The sequence below is a fragment of the Hippoglossus stenolepis genome, chromosome 8 (assembly GCF_022539355.2).
Source record: "Hippoglossus stenolepis isolate QCI-W04-F060 chromosome 8, HSTE1.2, whole genome shotgun sequence".
Classification (NCBI taxonomy): domain Eukaryota; kingdom Metazoa; phylum Chordata; class Actinopteri; order Pleuronectiformes; family Pleuronectidae; genus Hippoglossus; species Hippoglossus stenolepis.
In genome coordinates this window covers 22,979,666-23,007,448 of record NC_061490.1, presented here as the reverse complement: position 1 = coordinate 23,007,448, position 27,783 = coordinate 22,979,666, and the positions used below count along the sequence as shown (strand labels likewise).

Below are 27,783 nucleotides of genomic sequence, written 5' to 3'. Positions count from 1 at the left end.
AATTTGATCCTGACATATAGTGTGTTTGTATATAATAGGTGATGAATTAGAGTTGAAACTCTTTGTCCAATGACAGAATGAACTGACAATTGTTTGAAATTTGTATATTAAGTATTAATTTATAATCCAAAAATCAAATCGCACTTTCAATCCACGTTTTCGTCTTCTCTCCCGTGTTATATAAAGTCGATATAAACAGGCTGAGCACACGTTATCCAAAATGAAATTAATTTGAATGTAGAATTATTTGTTGCATTTCATTTACTTATGTCTCTGTTAACAGAGTAAAAGTCCAAAACAAATGATTATGAGAAGGTTTTTCATATTTTATAGATGTAAAAACTGGCAGATGAATAATGAATAATCAAAATCATCATTAGTCGCAGCTCTGCAATTATTTTAAAGCTACTTTTAACTCTCAGCTTGTAAGGTTTTTATCACAGATTAAGAGAAACTAAAAGTTCTTCAGCTTTAAAACCATTACGTTATTAAAGTGAAGCTACAGATTAGATTATTCACCTGGAGACAAACCAGGGGATAGAAATAAAATCAATAGATAAAAGGAGCTTAGTCGGACATGTTATTGCTAATGCCGCCTGTCATTCTGTATTAGCTCTAACCTTGTTGCATTATACATCGATGAATAAGCTCAGATGATGCAAGGTCCTGTGTCTGGGGCTGTTTTATGTATTAGAGAAACTGGAGACCCTTATGTAATATTGAACGGTTTCCCATGTGGTCAAAAAATCCAGACCTCTCTCTATTATCGTTCAGAAGGACGCCGTCTCTCCACCTGTCCAGCACCACCGATCCCAGGAGGGTATCCAGACTGGGAGGAATCTCCCCTGAGGTCGCCGGGCTGTGTGTTTTCTCTGAAAAGAGAGTTATTGCTCGTTTTATTTCCACAAGTTTGGATGAGAGGGACGAGGAGCCGGTCCCCACACCGACCCGCCGGAGGATCCACAAGCAAGGTACTGCAGAACAGAAACAGGCTGCAGGTCATTTCACAGGCTTATTGTTTTTCAGGAGGGTTGTTTGGCTTGAAGCCCCAGAGGGTTGAGAGCTGAGTGGTTTTATGGAAACTGGACGACTCTGCTGCTGCTTCATGTTAAACCTGTGAAAACAAGACGCCTGAACACAAAGTCTGAGAAGAACAAACTCATCTCATTCATTCTCACTGAAGAGGATACAAGTGGGATTTAACTAAATGTGTGCAGAACATATGTCTTCATGAAATGTGACACACTTTATACTTAATGGTATAAAGGTTCATGAAATCAGTCTCACTATAGAGGAGCCTCGGGCTGAAAGAGACAAGAAGCATCTGTAGGTTTTTGTGTGTCTCTCTTGTTGTTTCAATTCTCTTTAGTAATTTTGAATCTTTCATTTCACTTCACTGTGTGTGTGTGTGTGTGTGTGTGTTTCACTCAGTGTGTTTGACTGTGTGTGTGTGTGAGTGTTTCACTGTGTGTGTGTCTGTGAGTGTGTGTGTCTTTCACTCTGTGTTTCACTCAGTGTGTTTGACTTTGAGTGTGTGTGTGTGTACACTGTGTGTATCACACTGCTTGTATGTGTGTGTGTGTGTGTTACACTGTGTGTTTCACTGTGTGTATGTTACACTGTGTGTGTGACATCTCTCCATCAAGAAACAACACACACCGTCAGTAGCTGTTTGTGTGTGTGTGTGTGTGTGTGTGTGTGTGTGTGTGTGAGAGAGAACACATCACCGTCAGTGACTGAGTGTGTTTGTTTGTGTTACACTGTGTGTGTGTGTGACATCTCTCCGTCAGTTAACAACACACACCGTCAGTAGCTGTGTGTGTGTGTGTGTGTGTGTGAGAGAGAGAGAACACATCACCGTCAGTGACTGAGTGTGTTTGTTTGTGTTACACTGTGTGTGTGTGACATCTCTCCGTCAGTTAACAACAACACACACCGTCAGTAGCTGTGTGTGTGTGTGTGTGTGTGTGTGGCCGGAGGAGGGCTCTCTCCAGCGGGGTGGGCTCTGCCTCCAATGGGCGTGTGAGGGGTCGGGACTCGAGCCGCTGTCTGAGCGAGCAGCGATGGAAAGACCCAGAAGAGTTGGTCTCGTCCTCAGCGGCCGGTGACACAGGCGAACCGCAGCGGGAACCGGAGCTCTGTCCCCCGCGTGTGCACCGGGCTGTCCTCGGCTAAAGGAAGCGAGCGGAGCCGGGCGCTAACTCGACCGTTAGCCGACAACAACCACCGACAACGCGGCTTTTGTTTGGACGCGTCTCTCCGTGAGTTCGATTCCGCTCGTCGCCGCGGGGCCGAGTCGTCGTCGTTTGAAAACATGTTGACCGGATCCAAAACCACGTTCAAAGTGAGGCAGATGCTCCCGGACATCAAGGTAAGTTAGCGGCTAACTAGCCTCCTGTGGAGACCCCGGCGTCAGACACACGAGCGGACCGCTTCTCCTCGGGTCCAGAGGTCCTGAGCCGCTGGGGTTCGTGGTTCAAACCTGGGACTGGAGCTGCTGGTTCCTGCTGAGGTTCCTTCAGAGGAGGAAACATGCAGCGAGAAGCCTTCGGTTCCTCCTGGTTCCTCCCGGTTCTGTTCTGGGACTTTGTAGAAGGAGAGGAGGAGGTGAAACTGGAGGAGCTCAGTGAAGTTCAGATAAGATGCAGATAAAGCTTGGACCCATGTTGTTCTCAGTCTGTTTCTGTTGAGGGACTTGTGAACTTCAGTATGAGGAGATAAGATAAGATAAGATGATCCTTTATTTGTCCCAGGATTGTGTTGCAGCAGCACAGCAACAAATGCAGATAGTATAGGTAATATAAAAGTAAACATTCAATACAAATGCAATGAAATATGAATATATATAAGGAGAAGAGAGATGATATATATATACAGTGTGAGCCAAGTGTTTACAGTGTGGTGGATTGCACATGAGCCCTTTTGAGTTTTACAGATAGAAAATCATAGATCGAGGGAGATCATTCAGTTGATTTATGGTTTTAATATCGTTCGGTGGAAGGTTTGAGCTCTGCACTAAACTCTGGATGATCTCCTGACATTGTCCAGAGGGGCTCTATGGGAGAAAGCAGAAGAAGAGTAGAAACTCCTGGTAATGTCCGAATTAGCAACGAAGATGGTTCAGACCTTATTCTGTGGATATTCTTTGGACTTCTTGTCTGAAGAGGTTTCAGTTTACTGGCTGATCTCATCCCGACTCCTCATGTGATGAAACACCACGAGGTCAGGAAGCAGACACTGTCATGATGCAGGAAACACCGGACCATCATTCACCTTGCTAAACTATAAATATACAGTCCCTGCTCGGAGGTTCCTCTGATCACTGTGTGAGGCTGTGGGCTGTCTCATGTTGTTTTTATTCACAGGTCAGGATAGCAACATTATAGAGGGGAAACTAAGCTGAAAACAGTTTGCTGTTTCTTTCTGTCTGGACAACAGGGGGATGCATCTTTGCTGTTTAGGTACATTTTGTCATTCTCTGTGGCTGCACGTCTTAAAGGGGCCAGAGAGAATAGCCGGTGAATGTTAATCACCGCTCCTGGCAGGGGAGGGGGTTCCCTCATATAGGATTCACAGACTGTCTGGCACAGACGGTGAACTGCACCTAATGGTTGTAGTTTCATCTGCTTCTAATTTCCAGAGCTGCTACTTTCATTTGCTTTCAGGTGTCGGTGATGTGTTGCTACATTTCAACCTAGAATGGCACAATAGATAAATACCTCTGCCAAGGCTCAACAATCACGCTGCACCATATTACACACACTATCTTTTCATCAAGATTCATGAATTATTCCCCAGAAATCTGGTGAAAATGTGTCGCAATGTTAAGAAAGAAAGAAAGTGATGCCTTCCTAAATTTACTGGGTTCTTTCTCCGCCCATATCCCATCCTTCCACTGAGTTTCATGGGAATCTGTCCTGTAGTTTCTGTGTTATCTCTCTGTAACAGAATGAACAGACCGGGATGAAAACATTACTGCCATGATGGAGGGTAATGATCAGAGAGAACCGGTCTCTCTCTACGTGCCCCTGAGGACAGAGGCCAGGAGAACTCGTTGGTCTGATAGGCAGCACAAAGCAGTGAACACACACGACATGAACGTGCTCAGGAGCCGCCTGGTCCTTTTGGGAGCAGCCTCCTGGCACGGCTTTGTGTTGCCTGGCTTTTTGTTTCCCTCGTGGTTATTTTCAGCAGCCGCAGGGGGAAACAGTAACAGATGCCTCTTTACTCTGCCCTCGGGCAAGGCTTTCATGAGGAGTGGGGGGTGATGTGTGCTGCCCAACATCTGGCTGTCGCCATGGAGACAGCCGCTGAGAGTTAGAGGGGTTTGAATTCGATAACCTCAGAATTAGGTGCTCAGAAATCCTCACAGCTGCTCACCAGAGGAATCCCATGTGTGTGCCTGTATCAGAATGTGTCTGAGGCTCAGATATGGGGATGTGGAGCAGGAGGCTGTGGAGATTACGTGAACAGCACACCCACACAATCTTGTGGGTTTCACATCCATGAGCATGTGTTAGGACTGAAAACTCAGAAAATCACATCCAATCACGGGCTGAATTTGGACCAGATGGCTGTGAATCTTCTTCCTTTCGCAGTTAAAGCCACCCAAGCCATTTTGGATGCTATGAAATATGACCAATTATAGTTTTTTTAATTAAGTAGTTCATTTGTTTCAATGCAACAATGTGATTTGTAACGTTTACTCAGCAGCAGCACACTCAGCAATCCCAGGTGGTGATTGATTCTGTTGGGCTCTGTGTCCGAGCAATTAAGTGGTTTTCATGCATAGAGAAAAAAACAGCCTATCAATGTGTTGAGTGGAGCTCTGAGTGTGTAGCAGAACTGAAACACCACTGAACACTGGATATTTCCCACGATCCCCGGCTTCCTGAACCAGAAGAGCCGTCGCTGTAACAAATACACAAAACTCTGTTTAGAATTCTTCATATTTTAAAAAGTTTTCTGGCTGAATATTTGAGATGAACGCTGGTTTTTGACTTGTTGGACCTGATTCTGACTGTTTAAGCTGCGACTACCAGACATTTGGGGTGTGTCCAAGCTCAGTGTGCCATCAAATTTGTAATATTAAGTTTTCTGAGTCAAAAGGCGAAACCTTCAAATTCCATCAAATCAAATGATAAAAGCAATGATTAAGCTTGAACTTGGAAATATTTGAAGTTGTTGTCATTTTTTTACTAACTTGTGTCATACGAACAAAAGGACAGCAGTACATAAATGTTACATAAGGGTTATTATTATACAGGCTTATTTTGTCTGTGACTGACTATCCCCCCCGAGTTCACGCTATCTGCATCTCCCAGCTTGGAGGCAGCCAGCATGAAAGGCACTGCAGCACAAAGCTCCACAGAAGCAAAAATGCCAGAGGAGGGATCATCTGAGCTCTATTCAGAGTGGCTACAGATCTGAGGCTGATAGAGCCACAGCGGCACAGTCACCCACTCCCACTCCCACAGGATCCAGGCGTCACATTCACAGGCAGCAACCGAACCTCTGGAGCTTTTTAAAAGGGAACACAACAATGGGCTCCTCTTAGAACCAGAGCAGATTTATGGTTCCATTAGCGGCTGCATCGATCTGGCGTTGGGTGATAATTAAACCAGTGGCGCTATTCACCAGTGAAAGAGCCGTGTCTTGAGAGTCTCTGCTGTTTGTCTGTTTTCAGTGTATATAGAGTGGCTCTGGTAGTTTCCCTCTTGGGAGCCGAGCTGTCAGAGCAGATTACTGTCACAATAACATTTCAGAGTCAGATTATGTGCCAGGCTTGTCTCTGTGGGTTTTCTCCGGCGTGCAGATTGGGGGGGTTAGGTCGATTGGAGACTAAATAGACCGTAGGTGTGAATGTGAGAGTGAATGGTTGTTTGTCTCTGGATGTTGGCCCAGCGCTACACTGGGTGTGACCCGCCTCTCGCCCAACGTGAGCTGGGATTGGCTCCAGCTCCCCCCGGGACCTTCCAAAGTGATACAGATAATGGATGGATGGATTATGTGCCACTTAAAATGTTCAATATTTGTCGTTTTCATTACTCAAGCCATTCAGTTGACACTCTCCCCTGCAATGGTGCCCTGTTATTATGTGTGACTATGCACGTACATGCACAGAAAATACATCAAAACGTGCAGCTCGGTCGGTAATGGTGTCACTATGATATCTATCAGAGCTAAACATCTGGCTGTATCCATTTTGTTTTTACTTTAGTTCTCCGTTGCCTCTCTCTATTGGGTCTAATGTTAATTTTGAGAGGAAATTTCTGCAAGGAGCAAATCAGTCAACTAATCTAACACGCTCCCACGATCCCATTTCTTAACTCTAACCAATAAAAAAGATATCCATGTGTTCGGCAAAGTCTTGGGATTCTCACGGTTTCTTTATGTCACAGATGGGACTTATAGTTTTGGAGTAAGAAGCAGTTGTTTGAGGACTGTGCTAGAGCATAGAGCTCTTTCTTCCCCATTGGGTGTAATGTTAATTTTAAGAGGAAATTTCTGGAAGGAGCCTCACTTTTCTAACTCGCTGCCATCGTCAATTTTGTTGCCTCTAACCAATAAAGGTTTGGCAAAGTCTTGGGATTCTCACTTTGATTTTATTTCACAGATAGGACTTCTATAGTTTTTGAATAATGGCCCGTTGTTCGAGGCCTTTGCTCGAGTGTAGCTTTCTCTTTTCCAGTGTGTTTAGCGTTTGATGACTTAGATGTTGCCATTCAAGCAGCCGCACCTTTTTAGAAGGCGAAGAGGTATTGAGGATGACTACTGGGCGGGCCACATGGCAGTCTGTACACAGGGTTTGTCAGTAAACACACAGCCGTCCTCTACTCTTTCCTTAGCTATGGAGTGAAGACGAGACCAGTTGTCAAAGGACTGGACAAACGACTTCTCCCCTCACACAACAACAAGCAAACCTAATAACTCAGCTTCATGGAGTCTGCTTCTTCTGTTTCTATCTTTTTTGGACCTGTGCAGATGAGACACACTCTAATGTTTGATGTAAATAGTCTTAATCTTGTTCAAACACTGTTTTATTTAGCTGAAGGTGACCTTTGAACCCTTCTGTACTGACCTTACAGTGCATCATCAGCTGCACTAACATCAGTCTATCAGTAGGGACACCAATTAAAGAAAGCCAGTAATTACCTGTTTGTTGTGTGTCTAGAGGTCTAGAGTGATGCTGCTGTGCTAGTTGCTGCAGTGTTTTGCAGGAAAATGGTAGTTAGATTCTCACTTTAGTTTGAAGCAGAAATTGTCACGTTAAATATTAACCACCAGAATTCCCAACTCATGAAACATTACTTTGTTATTTTATCCTCAATGCTGGGATCTCTTCTGTGTTTTCTGTGTTTCCTCATATCGAGGCCGATATTCAGCTTTTGCAGGACTTGTTCTGTTAATACACTCAACTAGGCAGCATATTTCCACCGAGGACTGCGAGCATCTGATAACATTCAATGCATTTTTCTGTCCATTTGCTTTGCCCTTGGCGGTTTTGTTTTCAGTACGTGTCTTCTGTTTCTCTAGTCGCAAAGTAAAGTTTATCATTGCTGGTCTGTTGCTAAAGGAAGGACGAGGAAAGAAGGCAAAGGCACGGCTACGCGTGGCAGAGATGTGCGAGGTAACTCGAATGTTATTCTGAGTGGAAGAAGAGGAAATGCTTCAAAGTGAGCCACATTTAGCAACACAACCTCATAGCCCTCATTTTGCTTCAAAGACAGTTCACACTGCCGCGAGACTGTCTCCATTCAAGTGAGGAAATGACAAGGACAACACAAATAAACTTGCTGTGTCACTTTCAGTTCAGTGAATAGTTGGTTTAAGCTCATGTGTATTTTTATACGGAGTAGCTTTTAACTCAGAAGCAGATTTGTCTGTCTGAACAACAGATGTTGGTCCTCTGTGTTTTTTGAGACGTCACTATAAGTATTAATCATAGGGTAATTCAGCCTTGTTTGGAGAAAATCCTATTTTTTGCTGTGTTGCTTGAGGGTTAAGATTTCTGCTGCTGCAGAACCTTTATAGTTTCACGTAAAACAAGATTTCTAGACACAGTAGATTTACATTTAAGGGATAAAGAGTGATACAACGGCTTCTTCAGAGTCCCAACTGAAGCTCAGTGTCTTCTCGTGAGTTTCGCCCGTGTTCTTTGGGGAAAGAGAAATATGTTCCAGACGCAGAAACAAGCTTGCTCACTGCAGAAGCCTGGCCGGCCACAGTAGCAAAGGGGGGAAGCCATGAGCAATGGAAACTGCAGTAAACCTTGGCTATTGTCCCTGAGGATTATAAGGGAAGGAGCAGAGGAGGGCAGAAGTGGGGCTGGAGGCGGAACGACGGGAGAAAGTGGCACTGACACTGAAGCCAGTGAAAGTGAAACGTCAGCGATAAACACAGTCCTGTGACTCAGAGACTCTAGTGCAGTCTTACTTTAACCACACTATATTTAAGTTAATGCCGAGACATTATCTCATTCCCATTTTCCTTATCTCTTTTGCCCACTGTACCTCTCAAGCATAAAACTCGCAAGCAAAGCAGAAATGCCTGCGATCCACAAATTAATGCCTTTGCTGTAGCTCTTATTAAACTGTCACATTCACAGCATCCATTAATCTAGTTTGGGCTTGTTTACCGGAGGGAGAGCCGATCATATCACCCTTAATCACGTTGTGTACATATCCGAGTCTGCACGGAGCGCTGGTAGTACTTCACCTTGTGAAGTGCAGTGTTATCTACTTGCCTCACAAGACCCTGAGGTGCAAGTTTGTCACTCTTGACAACCTTTAGAGGACGGATCTAACTGACTGGATGCACGAGAGGAATAATAAAACAAGATCTGAGCGGCGGCTGACGTCGTTAAAAGGGGAAAAGGAATTCAGCCGCGGGTTTTTCTGTGGGTGTTGATGGAGAGACAGAGAGAAAGCAGGACACATTTTAAAACCATATGAAAAACAATAAAAGAACAATGCTCTGGCAGAAACTGAGTGTTGTAAATATTTTAGTGTCCTCCCTTTTATAGTGGAAAAAAGCCCTGGTGGTTTGTGCTGACACAGATTTCTGCCTTTTAAATTCGGTCAGTTAAAGTGTTGGAACTGTAATCATATCTTGAAGTTATTGAAATGAACACAGCCTTGAAGTATATGTAGGAGAGAAGCCTAATTAGCTAATTGCTAGTGGACATCGTCGTTGGCGCCTTCTATGTGTGTAGCTCCTCTTTTTCATCCTGAGATACTTGTTTTCTTCCAGTTTCACGTCCGTCTGGTGTTAGAAACGTCATCAACACGTTCACTCGCCTGCTGTGAGTTTAGGGGGAATTTTCCTGCTGTATTCTCACATGGACTCAGACATTGTTGTCATCACATACTCTGGAAAATCAGCTTCTTTGTTCCATTGCATTGATTTTTATTTCTGCTTATGACATCACAATCTTTGAGTTGGAATTTCTTTTAAAAGTTTAAAGTCTTATTTTTGTTTTATAAGAATTGTGGCAAAGGTCAGTTAATAGTTTACAACACACTTTGCTTTACATATATACGATTTTATGAAAAGTTTGACAACAGTATGGCAAACTGCAGAATCTGTCCATCCCTCAATGAAACAGTCAGATGCCTTCACATGCAATAAAAACAACCCGTTATAAATAAGTGTGATTTTGCTGCCTTGATGGGGAGCAAAGGTCCTCTTTGTTAAATGTTCCCTGTGTGTTTTTTAAGGAGGGCCACGAGCTTAAAGTGTCATGTTTTCAGGAGCAGGGCTGCTAACACAGAATTCCCCACGCTGCAGAATTGTTAGCACAGAATTGGCGACTCAGTGGATTCGTTGTTATTGTTCACACATCCCTGCTGACTCAAAGAAACACTGATGTTTCGGGATAAAGCCGGTGCCTTAAATGCAACAATGAATAATGGTCTCATTGTGGGACACACTCAGCCAGAGCTGCTCACAGAGAAAAGGTTGAGGCTGTGAAACGTATAGTTTTCTTGGATGTCAACTCAAGGCTCTAACTCTATTTCTGTGTTAATATAGAGCTTGTTCACCACCTGTATAATCATACCCTCGTCTCACGTTGCAGGGGGTTGGCACGTTACGGGGTTTTCTAGCCGATAAATGTAAATGGCCTTCGTAAGAGGGGGTTAGAAGCAAAGTTAAGTGGAAGCATATGTGCCAGTGAGCTCACAGCAGTCTGATTATAGAAACCTCTGCGGCTCTGTGGAGCTGCACAGACGCAGGACTTTATGCCTTTTTATAGAAAAAGCAGGAACAAACAGAGCAAACAACAACATGGAAACTAAGAATCACGGAGCGTTGTGCGGTTGGCTTTGTTTCTTTTGTCTTTGAGAATGAGCCCACTGAGACGAGCCGGGCTTTGTTGACAAGCAGATGTAGAAAATTAATTTAAATATAATCAAATAGAGACCAAAGGTGACACGAGCCTCTGTCCGTGGGCCGAGTGTGTGCTGGGTAGTCTACATGTGTATCTCCTGTGCAAACAAATAGCACATGTTAAAAGGTCTGTTCTCTCAAATGAACACTGCTTTCAGATTCAGGGTGTTGAAGTTCTTGTGAGGTAGTTGACGAAATGATGTGTCTTGAGATGGATAGTTTGACATTTTGGTAAATAAGCTTTTTTGGTTTCTTGTCGAGAGTTGAATGAAAAAGGTCAATTTCATTTTATTATTTAGTTGCTTGGTTTAGACTGAAAACAGTGAGTCCTGGATCAGTCCAACGGCAAAAGCAAAACTTGTTGTAACTTATTCCAGCTTCATATTTTATGTGCAGATGATCATGTGGTATTGATTTTCTCATCCGAAACACAACATGAAAAGTAATAAGCAGCTTCTAAAATGTCCGGAAATAACAAATCTAAGCACCTAACCTGTCCCGTCTGTTGCAATGATATGTAAAGTAAAGACAGTTGCTGTGGAAACCAACGCTGAATGTCAGATGTGTGTTTGTCTCTCACAGGAGAGGATGCTGAGTCAGAGCGGGGTGAACGCGAGGAGCCGAGATGTGTTTGGACTGCGCTGCCTTCCAGGTAAGATCGTGCCTTCAAGTACGTCAGGATCATTTATAAACCTGTGCTTCTGACAAATCCACACATCCTGCATGGACTGAACAAATAGCAATTCAAGTTAATCAGTCTGTAGCCGACATGGCGGGCAATCAAGCACACGAGGCCTGTAAAGGCGCTGAATAATACAACACCTTGCAGTTTGGACTTTGGTTAACAAGCTGCTGCTGCTGCGACAGCTTCATATAAAATATGAACTCTCTATAACACTGGGTAGAAAACTGCTGCTGCTGCATGCACAGTTTGAAATGACCGTATTGCACATGTAGCCGCACCTGGACCAGGAATGTCACAGCAGGTGCGCCGCCTTTTGAGATGAGAAATCATCTGCTGGGGAGAATCCATGAATCTCTCCTCACTCAACATTGTGAGCTTTCCCAACGAGTAATGCATGTATCTTAAATCATAGGCATTAGGGGACTGATATCTAAGTCTGTGTAATGTGGTGCAGCTTGATTGAATTCAAGGAGACGGTTGGGCCTCGGTGCAGATAGGAGCTCTACTGAGAGACATTCTGGTTCATTGTGTGTGGAGGAGTTGTAGTGGCCTGATTTGTACTGGAGAAAAAAACCTGTAAACGTGTGTGAGGCAAGTTTATGAAGTACCGAGGCCTCCTTCTTTCTTTTTCATATTTTCATCTTTTCAAATGCTTTTTATCCTTTTATTTATTCAATAAATGTGTTTTTTTCCGCCTAGTGAAGCTAGATTTTTAACATCTCAGTATTTTTGTATTAGATGATGCATAGTGGGAATTATTGACATTCAGTTGCAAACATATGCACTAACATCACACTTGCACACATTTTCCTGTCTGAACAAACACACACACACATACACGCACACACTTCCTTCCTTATTCCATTGACTTAGTCTAATTTGTTTTCCAGCCGTGTGTTTTTATCAAATACTTTCCAGACTCTGCTGCTGCCTGACAGCCCCTCACACAGATCCTATTCTTAGCCGTTAACATTTCACTGTGAAATGTCCACTGTCTCTACTTCACATTTTTCCCCCTGCTGGCGTTCAGCTTCATCTCCATCTCCAACAACACTGTACACTTCTCTTTGCCCTCTCATTCTTTCCTTTCTCCACCTTCATTCCAGGCAGATTATAAAACACAGCTGTCCACGAGGACCTGTTGAACAGTAGGAGCAAGAAGAGGACAGATGTATATTGGCAGCACGTTTGTGCTTTTTTTAGGCTCTTTCGTCATTTGCTTTATTAGCTCCTCTCTGAGCTAAAGTTACTCACTGCATTTCTTTCCAAAAGTGGATTCATATTCTGGAGCAGGGAAACCTGTCTCCGTGCTCCCGCTGCAGTGTTAAGTGACAATTTGTGAGAACAATTTCCCTTTCAGACACAAAGGAGGCGCTAGTCAGGGTTGTCGTTACGAGCTCACATTGCACCTGCGGACTCCCTTTCTCTCTCAAACACACACATGCACACTCTCTGCTAAAGGATGTCTTCTCTCCAACTAACTGTAAAAACAGAATAGATAGCTCTCATATCAATAATAACACAGCAATTTAGGTTGTGTTAAGGATTAAATTAAACTCATGCGGCCTCAAACGAGAAGCGGGGACAAGTTGTGAAACCACGTGGATGACGAATCCGTAATATGTTTGCAGAAGACGTCCCGTTCTGTCAGTAGTTAACAGGCAGGGCTCAGGGATCCGCGGCGCTCTCATGTGACACAGGGACACAGGACTGCAGAAACCGAGCCGGCCTACGGGAGGGCGAACAGGTCAGGACAGCTCCAACAGCCATAAGTAGATCATGTACCTTTCCAGTGCTGAGTGGGGAAAGGGGCTGTTCATTCACACACACAATGCCAAGAGGCCAGGACCCCCTTCAGAGCAACTCCACCATCCCCTTTCTCCACAGGCTAATGTTACTGTAGGATTTATCAGCTGTCAATCAGCATTATACCTTGTTGATTGATGGACAAGAGACAAGAGAGCATTGACGTAGGTCTCGATCTTGATATTGAAAAAAGGGATTTGATTCTTTGTTGTTTCTGGGACTTAGAAATGTTATTCTGCAGTATGTTCTCCACAACTGGACAGAAGCAGGACACAGTGTTCATCTGATAATCAATATATAACAGAGGAACTTCAAACTGTTGCAATAAATGGAGTTTGTTGTGTTCTCTGCGCTGTATTTAGTCAACTGAGAGGTCTTCTTTAAATGTTGTGCTGTTTATTAACACAACTGACACTGAGGGTTTTTCTGTGGCTCCCGGCTGTGCCAGCATGCACCGTGTTGTTTTCACCCCTGACTGTGTGTTTGTGTACAAAATAACACAAACACGCATTTGGATGGACTTTCTCTAAACTTGGTGGGAATACTAACTGGGATGGTATCTCCAGATGATTACCGTTTGGATCTAATAGCACACAGTGAACGTGGCTTCTATCTACTGACTGTGTACTGTATCCCTATAGACGTAACATACAGTACAAGCTGTTCCTGCTCTTTACTCTTCATCCCAGTGGAGGATTGAGGAGGGCAGAGACCGTTTGTTCTTCACGCATTCTAGTTGAAAATGAGGAACAAATGTGGATGAAAACAAATAAATCAGAGGCTGTGGTCCACATGTCTCTCAGCTGTATTTTCTCCGGCTGATCCTCCAGGTTGCTCTCTCTTCGTGTCCGATTCAGTGACCACAACGTCAACGGGAACAGCTGAAACACCGAGGGGGGAACTCAAATTTAAACTATGGGAACAACATATTATATACATGTACACATCTAATTCAAGGGAGCATATTAAACCAGTTCTTGAGCTCTTCTCTAAAAACTCTCTTAAATTAATTTATTATTCTTGAAGAGTAACGGGAGCTGTACCTGTCAGACTCGACATCGTTGCTTCACGTGAGACCTTGTTTATCAAAGACAAGAAAAATCAGTAAATGTGTTTAAAATACAGCTATTTTCTCGAGGCACAGCATTTCTTCTTAGTTTCTTTTCTCTGCTTTGCAACAAATCAAAACTCAAAAGGTCGCTCACACGTTATTAGTGCAGCACTATAACTGGAGCTCTGCAGAAAGAACATAAAACATTTTATTTATTCAGGACATCAAACACCTTCAATTATTCAGCTGACTCATAGATTTCTAACTCTCACTGAAGAATGCAAACAGGGCCACAGGCCTCTGTCCCCGTGTCTTCCTCTCCCTTTCTCCTCCAGCTCTTAAATCTCCAGGCCAGAGGATTGTTTTGTGCTCTGTTGCACCCGGGGAAGACGTTAAAATGACACAGATTGTCCTTTTTAAAAGACAAACTCTCAACAAGAGTTCACGTGTGTTCACAGTCCCCCAGCGTCTTAAATCTCTGTTGCTAGATCATGTGTGGTCAGGTTTAATTCACAAGTCCAACCTCAGGTTTTGATCCATGATTTAAAGGGTAAAATAATAATAACAGGCCGTGCCCAATAGATCTAAACTCCTCTTGTGCAATGAGCAAATTATGGCGTTGGAAGTAAAGTCTCCTCTTCCTCCTATCCTCTCAGATTACACAGCAACTGTTTCATGTGTAAAAAACGGTTGTTTCCTGTTTGTGCGTTGGTATCCCCCCAAAACAGTCATTAGGCTGAGAGAATTCTGCAGAGACTGGGCTCAGCCCCACAGCGGCTCTGCTGTCGTTTAGGATTTTAGGGCCGAGACAGTTCCACATGTGCGACTGAAGATTTTGTTGTTTCCTCAGAATGTTTCGTTTTAGAGGAAACAGCGGTCCTGTCTTTTTGAAATGAAATAAAAACATTTTCCTCACCGTGGGTCCGGCCAAACCGCTGCTCTTAGCTTGTCGTGGACAGAAAGTCCTTTTCTTTTTCCTACCCTAGCACAGACTCTGTTACCATGGAAACCCACACTCTAGCGGGCATAGGCTTTGTATCCCAGCAAGAGGCTATTGTAAATGTGCCGTCTCACTGCGGTGTGCATAGTGTCAGTGGGTCAGGGCCTCGGTGTTAGAGTTTTCCTTCTTGTTTTTCTTTGAGAGGATTAATCTGTGTTTGTGTGTAAGATTTGTCTTTCGGGAATCTTAGTTGTGGAATTTCAGTTGCTTTTCTCACAGTATCTGTAGATTACTAATTAAGTCCTTCACACATACAATACATATTTTTCATATTGTTTCGGATTCCAAAGTAGAGCTAAAATAAGTTTGTTCAGGTCTGAAGATCTGTATATTTAAGGTTTCATTTGAAGTTGCTGTCACACAGAAGCTGATTGTCATCTGACTCCTCCACATCCTTCCTGCTCTCGACTGAGGGAACCTGCTGTGTGTTGCTCTGGCATTGATCTTTGCTTACACAACACAACACAACACAAGTTAATGTTATTAACTTTTTTCCAAAAATATCCACTGAATTCAATTTTGAAGATCACAACATTTTAGATCACATTTCTGAAAGTTAGAAAATCTGGTTCTTTCCGTGTCATGTGTTGATATTCAGCTGCACATTTGAAAAACAGACGCCGTTTGAATTTGTTTTTCACTCATGTAGTTTTGGCTTTTTGACAACAACTCTGCTGTTATGTAATTCAGACCCAACAGTTCCTGTCATGTGTTGCTTTTGTTGCTCCTCTTGCTCCTCCCTACCTGTCCACCACGGCCCGAGGACAATAAGCAACAACAGAAAGACACATCTTTTTATTTCAGGGGGCTTGTTACACCCACTCCCTCCAGCCTACGCTCAGTGAACTTCCACTGCCTGTTGTTTCTCTGTCTGTACACTTCCTGTTATTTCCCCTCACCAGAATTTACCCCACCCACCTCCAATACACACTCAGCTATGCAAGATGAGAGGTCAAACATAGTCATAATTCTTCTGGCGCTCTCAGCAGAGTAAACACCTCCTGCCAAGGCCCGACAGTCCCCTTATGAAACCACATTTAAATTCCCTAGATCTGACCTTTTATTTGGATCTGCACCAAATTCCGCACACTCATAGAAATCAGTCCCTTAAATATGCCTGTTTTTTTTCATCAAGATCCATGAAATCAAGGAAAATGTTGAAAAATACAGTGTTCAAAAAATTCCTGGAGCCACACAAACTTAATTTGGTTCTTCCTTGACCCAAACCGCGTCCTCCCACCAAGATTCATGGTGATTTATTGAGTAATTTTTGCATAATCTTGCTTACAATCAAACATACAAACAAATGGACAGGCCTGAAAACAAGCAGACCAAACTAAAACCCCTTTCCTGACGTGCATGACCCATAAATCCCATCGTGTAGCCTCTGATCTACATCTGCCTTTTGTCCTCACCATAGGCGAGTGTGTTCTCCAGAGGGCTGTTATGGTGAGGAAGAAGCTGACTGCCAGGGAAGGAAGAGGTTGGCTGTCTGGGACTCTCTTCTGCACTCACTTCAGAGTGGCCTTCGTGCCCCAGGACGCTCCCAAGCCTGATGTGAGTTAACACACACACACACTCTGTCGCAGTCTAGTCTTTAGATATTCATGTGTAAACATTCAGAACTGAAGAATGTTGTAAAAGACGTTTCTGTCAATAATCATGATGCAGGACAATGCAGACCCGGTGCTTTTGGGAGATCACGATGTGGCTTTGGCGTCGATAGAGAAGGTTGTGGTTGGTAAGTAAAACCATATGCACATGATTTCACTGGCAGCCGAAAGAAAGTGTTTAAATTTGTGCTGTGACTCAGGATTTATTGACTATGTGACACTCCCTGTTTGGGTTCAGTCACAGAGTCGTGTACAGTATATTATGCTTTCTGCTGGAATAATGCTGAGGCTCAAACTTACAATAAGGGACAAGCTGAACAGTGAATTCAGCAAATGTCATAATGTCCAACTTGAAGTGGCATAATATTAATTCAAGTGATAAAAGCAGCATAACTGAGAATTTATTAGACAATATGAAAAGTTGAAGTAGTTGGAAACTAAGACCTATAGATACAGTATGTATATAAGCTAAATAATATAAATCTCTTTGAGTCTGTTTATTTAAAACCTGTCTCCCGTGTGTTGCAGTGGGACCAAACAGGACGAAGCTGGTGACCCCTCACTCCTCGCTGAAATTCACCCCGGAGGAGCTGGTGCTTTACTGTCGGGACATGCGAGTCGTCTGCTTCCTGTTCGACCGCCTCACTCCTGACGCACAGGTCTTAGAGGTGTGTGTCCACCACCTGCTTATATCTAGGAATGTAGGGACATCATTGCAGTCATGACCCGAGCGGATATATAGAACTAACGCATGCAGGAATTGGTTAATAACCCAGGCTGAGTGTGTGTGTCTGTGTGTGTCTGTGTGTGTCTGTGTGTGTCTGTGTGTGTTTTGGCTTAGATCCCAGGCTCTGGTTACTGTCCCACTGTGCATCAGTTATTTCAGAGCCTGAAGACCTTTGCCTAGAGAAGCCGATCTGTGCCATAGACCACTGATCTGATGCGGTGCCCTCCATGTTTGAAAGCTGACGACCTTTGTCATGTTGATGCGCTCTCTGTCGTCTCCCTCCTCAGATAACCTACACCATCGCCAAGACCTACCAGCCTCTGAAACCAGGGTCGGTCTTATCTTTCCAGAACGCTGCTCTGGGCAGTGTGGGTGAGTGCCTTGATGTTTGGATCCACATGTTTACAACCACCCAGTCCCTGCCCGGCTCTCACACTAAACCTTATCAGCTCTTCACTCTGATCTTGATCTACCAACCAATATTCTGCAAAAAGCGGGATAGTTACACAATTTGACAGATGATGTGAGATGTTTCGATACCGATGCCAGAATTAATAATGCCTCTGATACTGCAGAAATGATGCGGAGTGGTGAAGAAGAAGAGATTTCCGGTAGTGTCGCTTTAGCCAGTAATAAAATGTCAGCACTTCTGCAATATTTCACAGAGACATGAACTGCATGCAAGACATATTTTTGCACTTTACTATCTATATAAAGGAAGTACTTGTTGTATATTCCTAAATGTATTTTTTTGAAGTCCTATGGCATTCACCCTCTGTGTGGGTTTTGGTTTTTAAAGGGTTAAACCTGAGTCAGGCCTATAACGACGATCATCACTTCCATACAGGCTTAGTGGCATATAACTGTTAAAATACATTTCATAATATCTTATTGTTTTTTTATGCACTGGTATCGATCATTACTTGGAATCGGCCGATATATCGGAGCATCTCTATAAAGAATTATTTTATTATTATTTGTGCTCTGTAGCCTCCGCGTCTGTTTGGATGTTAATGACAATGAAATGATTGTGGGTTGAGGAACTCAAATATTTGCCGTTCAATCTGTCTATCATTCTGTTGTTTTTTTGTCTGTGCATATTTTCCTGCGATGAATATTCATGAAATGACAGCTCAGTGGAAGTGAGAGCCACGGGGCCAGATGACTCTGGAACACAGCATGAATGTGTTAGTGCCTGTTTTTCACCAAGTCTGCTCACTTTTAGATTTTTCACTCAGTCCAGCTCCAGAATGAACAGAATGTACCCAACAAACTGGGACCACTACTTCCCCCTGACTTCTTCTCACTTCCTTCTGCTGTTCTTTTTCTCCACACTTAAATACCCTCAGCTATATTTAATACTGGGGAGAATATTAAACAGGAAACATTATGGTTTGTCTGCAGCCCATAATGACATATAAAGCTCACATCCTCTCGTTGGCAATCCAGACACATTCTCTCGGGTGATGACGCAATGAAAATAGTGTCTTTGAAACCATGTCCAGATGTGAGATGTGGTTTGAAACAGACGCTCACTCAGGGTTTTCAGGGCTGATCTTCACAGTGATTGGGGAAGATTAAGCCTTTGTAATTAAATGTAATGTTGTGGAATCGGTCCTAATCTATTTCAACAAATAGGACACGCCGTACGTACGTCTTGTTAACAAAGCAGAAGCTCCACCGGCTCTTCTCTTCAACCTATACAGGGAAATACGAGCCTGTCTGCACAATACATCATGCTATGTTAAAGCTAAGCAAGGCTGACCAGGCTGTGGTGGACTCACTGGCAGCTGCTGGATAAATAATGCAAGCCCCCCGATACAAGTTGTTGGATAACCTACAGTTCAACTCTGCCCTACGGGTCAAGTTTGTCCAGGGTGTCGTGAGTGCGTCTTCCCAAAATGGCTGCATACCTGTTTTATATGAAGCATGCTGAAAAACAGTATCATCATGAACTGTCTCCGGGCTCTGCAGCCTCTGCATAGCAACAACCAGAACAGTATTTGCACAAGATGTTTTATTCATCTGAAAAAACAAACAGCTCAACTGATGTGTTTGAATCATTTCCTGTTCTCTAGAAATGAAGCAGTTTCTAAGCAACCGTCGTCGAGACGCCCACATGAACTGGTTCGAGTCGGCCTCGGACTTGGAGCAGGAGCTGGAGCGCTGTGGGGCCAGTGGCTGGAGAGTCAGCTCGGTGAACGACCGCTTTGAGATGTCCACCAGGTAAATTCACGCCCAAGGTGGAAAGTGACTGAATATGAAGTTTTAAACGAGCTCTTCTACGGTTTGTGTGTTGCAGCCTAAGCAAACAGGCAAACGTGACATTATGAGTCAAATTATATCCACTGACAAAACAGGTTTTAAGAAATGTGTGGATGCATATATTAGCGAGTCCTTGACGGGAACATTTGGGAAACAGTGTTTTTTAAATGAGAATCTTCGGCAGAGCCAAGAACAATCTTTTAGAAACAACACAAATGAGACCACTCTGAGTTAATGTGCTCTGAAAGCTCAGAGTTGTCTGTGTTTATTAACAAAGCATCTTTCACATCTCCTCTGTTTCTACTTCATCATTAAAACCGAGTGTTTTGTTTCCCCTCAGCCTCCCGAGGTTCCTCGTGGTTCCACACAAGGTGTTTGACACCGAGCTGAAGAAAAGCTTCGCCCACTTCAACGAAGGTCGAATCCCTGTGAGTGCACTTAGCTTCGAGATGTTGATTCAGCCTGACACCTAATTTACCACCATTCATTTTGACACTGGTCCATGAAGTCATTTCTTAAACATGTGAGCAATATTCTTACAGCCACAATGACATATTTATCTTTTCTATATGGTCCTGGGCTTGAGAAGTTAAGTTTAAGTGTGTGTCATTCCTGTATTTGTTAAGAACTTCTTCTACGTTTTGCTATAAAAGGTTGTGCTTCTCAGAAACCCACTAAAAGCGCATTAGAGAGCGCCCAATTGGATTTTCTGCATCAAACACAGTTTCTAGGTCACAGCAGACGAAGATAGAACAAACCTTATTAGCGCCTAAAAGCTCAAAAACAAGTTTGACTCCTGGTTTTCTTGCTTTGGAACTTGATGTAGCACTGATTTGATTTGAAGGGAGATGATTACATTCTAATTCTTAATGTTGTGACCTGAGAAAATCTTCTTCTTCAAAATCTTCTCCAAATAAGCACTCATCCTTCCCCAAGTGTATATTATTATGTTTTATAGTATCAAGCTTTCTCTGCTGCAGTCATCTCCCACAGTGTTTCCCCTTCTTATTAACATTCCTGTGACACAAATTACAAGATAAATTCCTTCAGGGGAAATAACATGGAGCCTGAAGCTGTTTGTTCATGTTGCAGCGCTGGTGTTGGCGACACCCCAGAGGCAGTGATCTACTGCGAATGGCCAGTTTCCAGAACAACATTTATCATGAGAAAGATGACATCAGGTTGGTGCCTTTTTTTTTTTTTATGTTTATATGTGGATTGCAGAGGTAACATTAAAGTTTGAACACTCGTACTTTGGTCTTAACTGCTGTGACTTTGGAAAACGTTAAAATATAGTTATTATCTCAGCCTGAATCATGATGTGGATCTTTTACAGAGAAAACTCGTCAAGCACGTTTATCATGAATCATTAAAACTGCAGTTGGCCTCAGAAAAACTGTACAGGACAGCTATAGATCTCAAAATGACACAGGCTGGTTGCAGATGTTGACAGCAGGATGTGCCGCTCTCTGTAGGAACCTGGAGATGATCCTGTTCGGCTGCCAGTCGTCTCTGTGTGTGGTGGTGGAGCTGGGAGAGGAGCTGCCGTCGCCTGCTGACATCCAGCTCGCTCACAGCCGCCTGCGCGCCCTCTGTCTGGGAGGTGGGGACAACACATGAACTCAGAACATCCACACACACACACACACAACGCCCATGGAAACACATAGCACACACAACTGGACCTGTTTTAAGTTGCACCTCAGAATGTGATGTTTAACCTCAAGTCACATACAAATTTTGAAAGTAAATACATTACTTTAAAATAGTCGTTTAGGGTCTTGGTGGTTTAGTGGAAGCTCACAACAACAGACTTTCTGATTCAGACTTTATTGTTGTTTTTGTCATGACGGCACATTCCATGGTCGAGTAAGAACAAAGATTACAAAACCCACGATTGTCTGCAGCTACTGGCCCTGGGACTGAAATGCTGACCCATCTCTCTCACGCACACAGACACACACAGACACACACAGACACACGTACACCGGAAAAGTCACTGATTATCACAGTTCCCACATTTGTCAGCTCTGTGTTGTGTCTTTTGTGGCCGAGTGCTTCGTGGCTCAGTGGATTGTTCACACAGATGTTTTTAGTGATGACTCAGTGGGTTTTGAATCTTCACAGCAGCTAAAGACAAAATGATTATGACTTTACATTTTGTGCTCCATTTAAGACACATCTTGATGATTCATTTTGAGGAGGTAGTGAAGTTCTCTGATTTTATGTGGTTAAATAAATAAATACTGTTCTTTCACTAACAAGTAAACTGCAGTGTTAGATATTAAAATGTACAGATTTAGATATAAAATGACCATAGTGAGCGTCACATGTTTTTATTGACTGACTGATCTCTAAGATGTCTAAGTAAAACACTAATAAACATTCAGAAGAGGAATTAAAGACATTGAATTGTAACTTGATAGTATTTCTTACAAAATGTGCACACGACTTTTGGAAAAGGAACTTTTTAATGTCTGGAACACAACAGTACATCTTCACTGGAGTCGACCTGCTCCATTTCTAAAGGTCTGTCACATTTATTCATCCAGATCTCATCTCATTGTTGTGTCTGTGGTCAAGTCATCTTTTATCCACACATTCCTTCTTCTCATACGTTTCAGGCTCTTGTTGTAATAGTGTCTGAATATGATCCTTTTTATTCCTGTTTTGACTTGTAGATATCTCCACATCTGTGTCGGTGCCTGATGACAAATGGTTATCTACCCTGGAGAGCACCCACTGGCTGGACTACACAAGGTAACGGCTCTGTCCATGACCTGCAGTTTTATTTATTTTAAAGTTTTCATCTTTAATTGTTGACTGATTGGAAAACTGTGATGTCAGGTCCTAAAATCCTTGAAAATACAATAAATCACAAACCATGAAACCTGAAAACGTTTAAAGAACTAAATGGAGTTAAACAGTTAAACATGTCAGTTGTAAGAAATACCCCAAACATTCCTCTATGTGTATAATTTTATAGTGACTGAGACTGATTCACCTGAACCAATCCTTTATCGATTGTCTGCCTAGAATTATAATTGTTGTTATTTAAATGTTCAGGTACTTTTTATGTAATTTTGACCTTTAAAATATTTGAAATATGCAGCAAACAGATATTTGGTTAATACATATTTGCACTGTAAAAAACACCAAAGGTAAATGAAGCTGCATTTAGATCCTTTAACTAAGAAGGTTTCTAAAGCTGCTGAGCATCCAGAATTCTAACATTAGTATTTGCAGTATTTTGTATCTTAATAGTATCTTAATAGTTAAATCCTTATTTGTATGACTCTGTATTTGTACAATATATTGTTGTCACATTAATGTGATTCCTTCACATATTCATATATTTATCCATCATATATATTCACGTCAACCTGCCCCCTGTCTCCAGGTCCTGTTTGAGGAAGGCATCAGAAGTTGCCTGCTTGCTTCGTGGCGGTCACCTGACCGTGGCACTGCAAGGTGAGTCACGTGACCACAGAGCCCGGCTCATATTATTCAATCCATTCATTATTCACGGAGCCTCCCTCCCATTAATCCCACATTAGGGTTTTGCCTTGAAGTAGCAACAGGGACACGCACACACTCGCTCAGGCTACATGCACACTGACAATAGACCTCCATGCAACACGATAAGAGACGAGGTGGAGTCAGTATGAGAGTTAAGACAAAACATGTTGATTACATGAAGTAAAACATATTGTGATAAATTCATCTTGAGACATTTGCACATAAGGAAAAAGTCAAATGTAAGCTTTCAGTTTGTTTTAACTGGTTTGACCTGCCGAAGGTCTGTTGGTGCAATGTGGGCCCATGAGCCTCAAGGTTGAATAGTGGGTAGTGTCACTGTGTCTGAGTGTCTTTGTCAGAGAAAGAAAGTCGCCTCTCTTCAACTCTCTTGTGAAGAGGAGGAGGCCGACTGTTGTTTGTTGTCGAGGTGTCAACTGATCAGCAGCTGATAATGAGGTGGATCAGGTGACAGGGAACGCTGCTGGACAGAAACCTCAACATGTGGTGAAGGTGACCTCCGGTCCGCTGGGCCTTCGACTTTCACCTCCACGTGTTCCTGTTATTGTCCCCGACACGTCGGTGCTCCGGCTGCTCCCACGTCTCCGGCAGGTTGATCGTGATGTCGGACGTTGATGTTTTTTTTTTTTCATGTTTTGCTGTCACAGAAGCGGACGACCGGGACATGAGCTGCGTGGTGTCCAGCCTGGTGCAGGTGATGTGTGACCCCCACTGTCGGACCCAGTATGGCTTCCAGAGCCTGGTGCAGAAGGAGTGGGTGATGTCCGGCCACCGCTTCTACAGCCGCATCAACTACCACCGCGACAACGACAAAGAGGAGGTGAGACGCCGACATCGCAGTCGGGTGTTGGATTCCCTGTGACTCTTTCAGCTCTGCCTCACCTCCCACTGGGGGGGGGGGGGCACGGCACGGCAGTTCATTAAGATACTGATCAGGCTCTAACCCGACCTCATCTTCCTGACCTCTAACCTCCATCTCTCCCTCCCTGTAGGCTCCGGTCTTCCTGCTCTTCCTTGACTGTGTCTGGCAGCTGTGGTCCCAGCATCCCTCTCGCTTCCAGCTGACGGAGGACTTCCTGTTGGCCCTACACGACAGCATCCACCTGCCTCTCTTCACCAGCTTCCTGGGCAACTGCCAGCGAGAGAGATGCAAACGCTCCCAGGTACGGGACACCTGAGAGGGGCTTTGGGGTCGCACGACTGAAAAAGAGGCCATAAGGGCTCATCTGAGAAACGTATTCATTAGGATAATAATCATTCTGTGTCATTTATGGTATTTGTACTATCTTCATCTGCATGTATTTCCTGCTTTACCCAGAACAATGGGCAGTCCTACACGCCTGTTAACGGCTGGAGAGACGTGCATCATCCGGACTCTTCCTCAGATCCGTCAGATCCTCCTCTGCCTCCCGTGTGGGACTGGGCTCTGCAGTACAGCAAACCCAGGAGAGACCGCTTCACTCAACCCGTCCCCCCGACCCCACCGCTCCAACCGCTGCTCAACGGAAACCTCAACACAAACCCAGACACACACAAGGTAGGACCGTGTTTCCCATGATGCAACACACCCTCTGGTGGCCACGATTGGGAGCTGTCAGTTCAACAGTCACGGACAGGAGATGTTGATTTGTCTGCTGTGTTTGATTTAAAATCTGTTTTGTACATTGACAGATATTAGTTTAGATCATTTTTAGATCAGCATATTTTATTGCACAGATTAACAAATGTGAAAATATAGTCAGTTCATTTTAATGGGTTTTCATTATCTGAGCACTTGAGTTACTGGGAAATTGTCTCTTCAAACCAACAAAACAAATCTAATTCAGGTTGATTCCTTTGGTATCAGGTGGATGATTATGTCACTTACCATCAGTTCTGTACATGATTGAGCTGGTTAGAGAAATGCAGATCAGTAAAATAAGCAGTAAAATAATTGTTTTAGATTTAAAACCTGCAGCTCATACACTTCACATTCTATAAAACATGTCTGAGACCCACAAAAGCTTTTAACTGTGAATGAAACCGATGAATTAGGTCTTAAATCACTTATTGGGTTACTTTCTGTAAGTGGCTTGAATTAAATCCTTTTACCATCTCTGCCCCCCTCTGACTCATCTCTCCCTCAGCTGACTGACACCATCCCCGGCTCGGTCGTCCTCCTCTCTCGAGGAACCTTCTCCTGTCCTGCTAACCTGCTTCCCTGGCGCAGCAGCAGCTCAGGCATTTACAAGAAGAGCCACCGGAGGGCGCCGTCCTCCGAGAGCGTGCCCGGCCTGGAGCGGCTGCTGAAGTCCTGGTCCCTGACTGAGCTTCCCCAGGGCCCCACTTCCACCTCTGGACCTCAAGGGCCACTTGACCCCTACGAGCCGTTACTGCCCCTACTTATGGGGCCCTGCATGGGTCTGTGGAGGGAGTGCTACCTCCGGGGGGCGCTCCATGCACAGGTATGAACAACGAACAATACCAAACATCACCAGACGTCTTGGAGATTTGATTTGTGATAATTCGACCGTGTTGCTCTTCATCCCCAGGCGTTCTCCCACCCCATCGCCGCCAACCACCCCCACCCCGTGGAGCGACTCGCCAGGGAGGTGCAGCTGCTCAAAGACAAACTGGCACAAGTGTCCACCACTACAGAGGAGAACTCGCCCGTCAAGCCAGCCGAGCGCCGGCGGCCCGACACCAACCTGAACCAAAACACCAACAACGGCACCTTCCTCTTCCCGGCTTCGAGGCCTCACGGCACGGGGGTGACCCGGGCGGCGCCCCCTCCTACCTCCACCAACCACCAGACCTCGAGGGGCCCTCCTCCGCCAGCCGCAGCCCCACCATCCAGACCAAGCCACAAGGACAGTAGTGGCGGCAGCAGCAGCAAGCACACCTTCCTGTTTGGGCACTCTTCCTCAGCGGAGGCCCGTCCCGACCAGCGGTACTACCCAGTGCCCAGTAACGCCAAGCTGCCAAAGAGCAACGGGTCGATAGCTTCCTGATGACCCTCGTCATCACTGTTCCCACATGCGATACAGACCATTGCACTTCCCGTCTGCACAACATGACACCGAAACAAAGTCACCCTCAAGAAGTGAGGTGACGCAGGCATGTGTTTCCTGTCAAACACCATTTTAATAAACTACAGGGTGCAGCCCAGTGCAGGAGGAGGAAACAATCCACGTTAGAGCCCTTTACTCTGCTATTTATCGTCTGTACTGTATTTAAGAAATGTGACAACTGTTTTATATTTTATAGAAACAAAACATGGTGTTAAGCTTTCCCTCTAATTAAATATATCCAACTGCAGACAAGCAAAAAGAAGATGCTTCATAATAATGACCAAGACAAACTGTTCATAAGCAAACTGCAGGATCTGAAGCTCTGTGATCGTCACGTCTCGCTTCAAGACAGAAAGACGGCTCGTTTCCATTTTAAGCGTCTTATCCTGAAAGTGTTCCAGTGACGTGAGATAGTGGAGTCGGGTGGTGGCTGAGGCCAGTTTGACAGAACTCCACCCAGTGAAGGGACAAAAGCTTTTCACTGGATTTACCTTCGACCCGTGTGATCATCAGGCTTCATCTTTTTTACCATCATGTGCAAAGATTTACTCATTTCTTGTCTCCAGCTCGTAGAAAAAAGCCGAATATCGTTTCTGGAAAAACAATAATTTCTGAAAAGCCTCATTTTGAGCTGCAGCAGCTGCGACCTGCGACTTCACCGAGGAATTTAGGGCATGAGAGCTATTTTGGTTCTGCTCTCATATCTCTCCTCCTGCAGGGAGAGGCCTGTATTCAGTTCAGTGTTATGTTAACCTCTGTGTGTCTGGATGAGGCCGCGCTCACAGAACGTTACTGCCTTGTAATGACCGGGATCACGTCAGGGCTCTAGTTATATAATCCTGTGTAAACGATGAAGTATTTCTGATCATCATAATTGGTCAATATTCGATGTCATGTGCGATTCCCGGCCAGATTTAGTATTAATTTGAGACATTTCTCCATCTTTTTTGGTGGAATTGAAAATGAAACGTTACCATGAGAACGTTAGTGTTGGAAGCAAAGAGAAGCTGATTCTCCCCCTCTCCTCTCGGGGTGTATTAGTATGCAGCCCACATTTAGGTCAAGGACTTGGACGTGTCTGACTGTGTTTAATTCACTGTCGGCTCCTGCGCCTTTAAATCCAAACAGGTTGTCGTTCGCATGATGTGGACGTGGAGTCGCTGCACTGGCGTCATTCCCCACGGACGAATGGTGTTTAGTTATTGTGTATTTAAATAAGCATGTTTTTCTAGATGGTGTAAAGCAGGATAACAGTTGACGGGTGTTGGATGTCGAGCTTCTCTCACGTCTGAAGGTACCTCACTTGAAAGCACTACGAATTATTCAATTGTTGTAAATAAGCATCAATGTTCATATCGGCTACAGTTCCAGAACTTTCCAGGTGTGATTCCAAAACGTTTGCTCGTCTTCCACAGAAGAAAAACCCACAAGCTCATCGTCCTGTTGCTTAGAACCTTTAATTCGATCTCCTGCTTCCACCCATTTGTCTGTGTCTTTGTATGATTTCATGTTTTTTGGTACGAACTTCACTTCAATTTGCCAGATGTACATATTTTTTGTATCAGCATGTTTTCATCCTGATGAATAAAAAGTGTTATCGCTTCATAAACTCTCACCTGTGTTTTCAGAATTTGAATAAAAAAAACGTCCCCTTCTCGTA

General features: G+C 43.9%; 1 protein-coding gene across 2 annotated transcripts; it reads left to right on the top strand.

The window, feature by feature from the left end:
- The first annotated feature begins 757 nt into the window (after nt 1-757).
- Nucleotides 758-27,783, top strand: mtmr11 (myotubularin related protein 11). 2 transcript variants are annotated; one of them, XM_035164173.2, is made up of 17 exons: nt 758-971; nt 10,972-11,041; nt 16,352-16,488; nt 16,603-16,672; nt 17,073-17,212; nt 17,559-17,643; nt 19,350-19,497; nt 19,877-19,964; nt 20,629-20,717; nt 21,012-21,139; nt 22,218-22,296; nt 22,937-23,007; nt 23,721-23,893; nt 24,066-24,236; nt 24,392-24,610; nt 25,200-25,517; nt 25,605-27,783. In XM_035164173.2, the coding sequence occupies exons 1-17, from the start codon at nt 915-917 to the stop codon at nt 26,061-26,063; spliced, it is 2,502 nt and encodes an 833-aa protein (XP_035020064.1). In that variant the 5' UTR covers nt 758-914; the 3' UTR covers nt 26,064-27,783. The 2 variants fall into 2 exon arrangements, with proteins under 2 accessions (XP_035020064.1, XP_035020066.1); XM_035164175.2 differs by lacking the exon at nt 758-971 and adding an exon at nt 1,953-2,371.

Bases quoted from the DNA above. Each gene is read 5' to 3' on its own strand.
- mtmr11 (XM_035164173.2), top strand. From the start codon at position 915: ATGAGAGGGACGAGGAGCCGGTCCCCACACCGACCCGCCGGAGGATCC. The intron at 19,965-20,628 runs GTGAGTGCACTT...TTCATGTTGCAG, and splicing joins TCAACGAAGGTCGAATCCCT to CGCTGGTGTTGGCGACACCC. The intron at 24,611-25,199 runs GTAGGACCGTGT...TCTCTCCCTCAG, and splicing joins CAAACCCAGACACACACAAG to CTGACTGACACCATCCCCGG.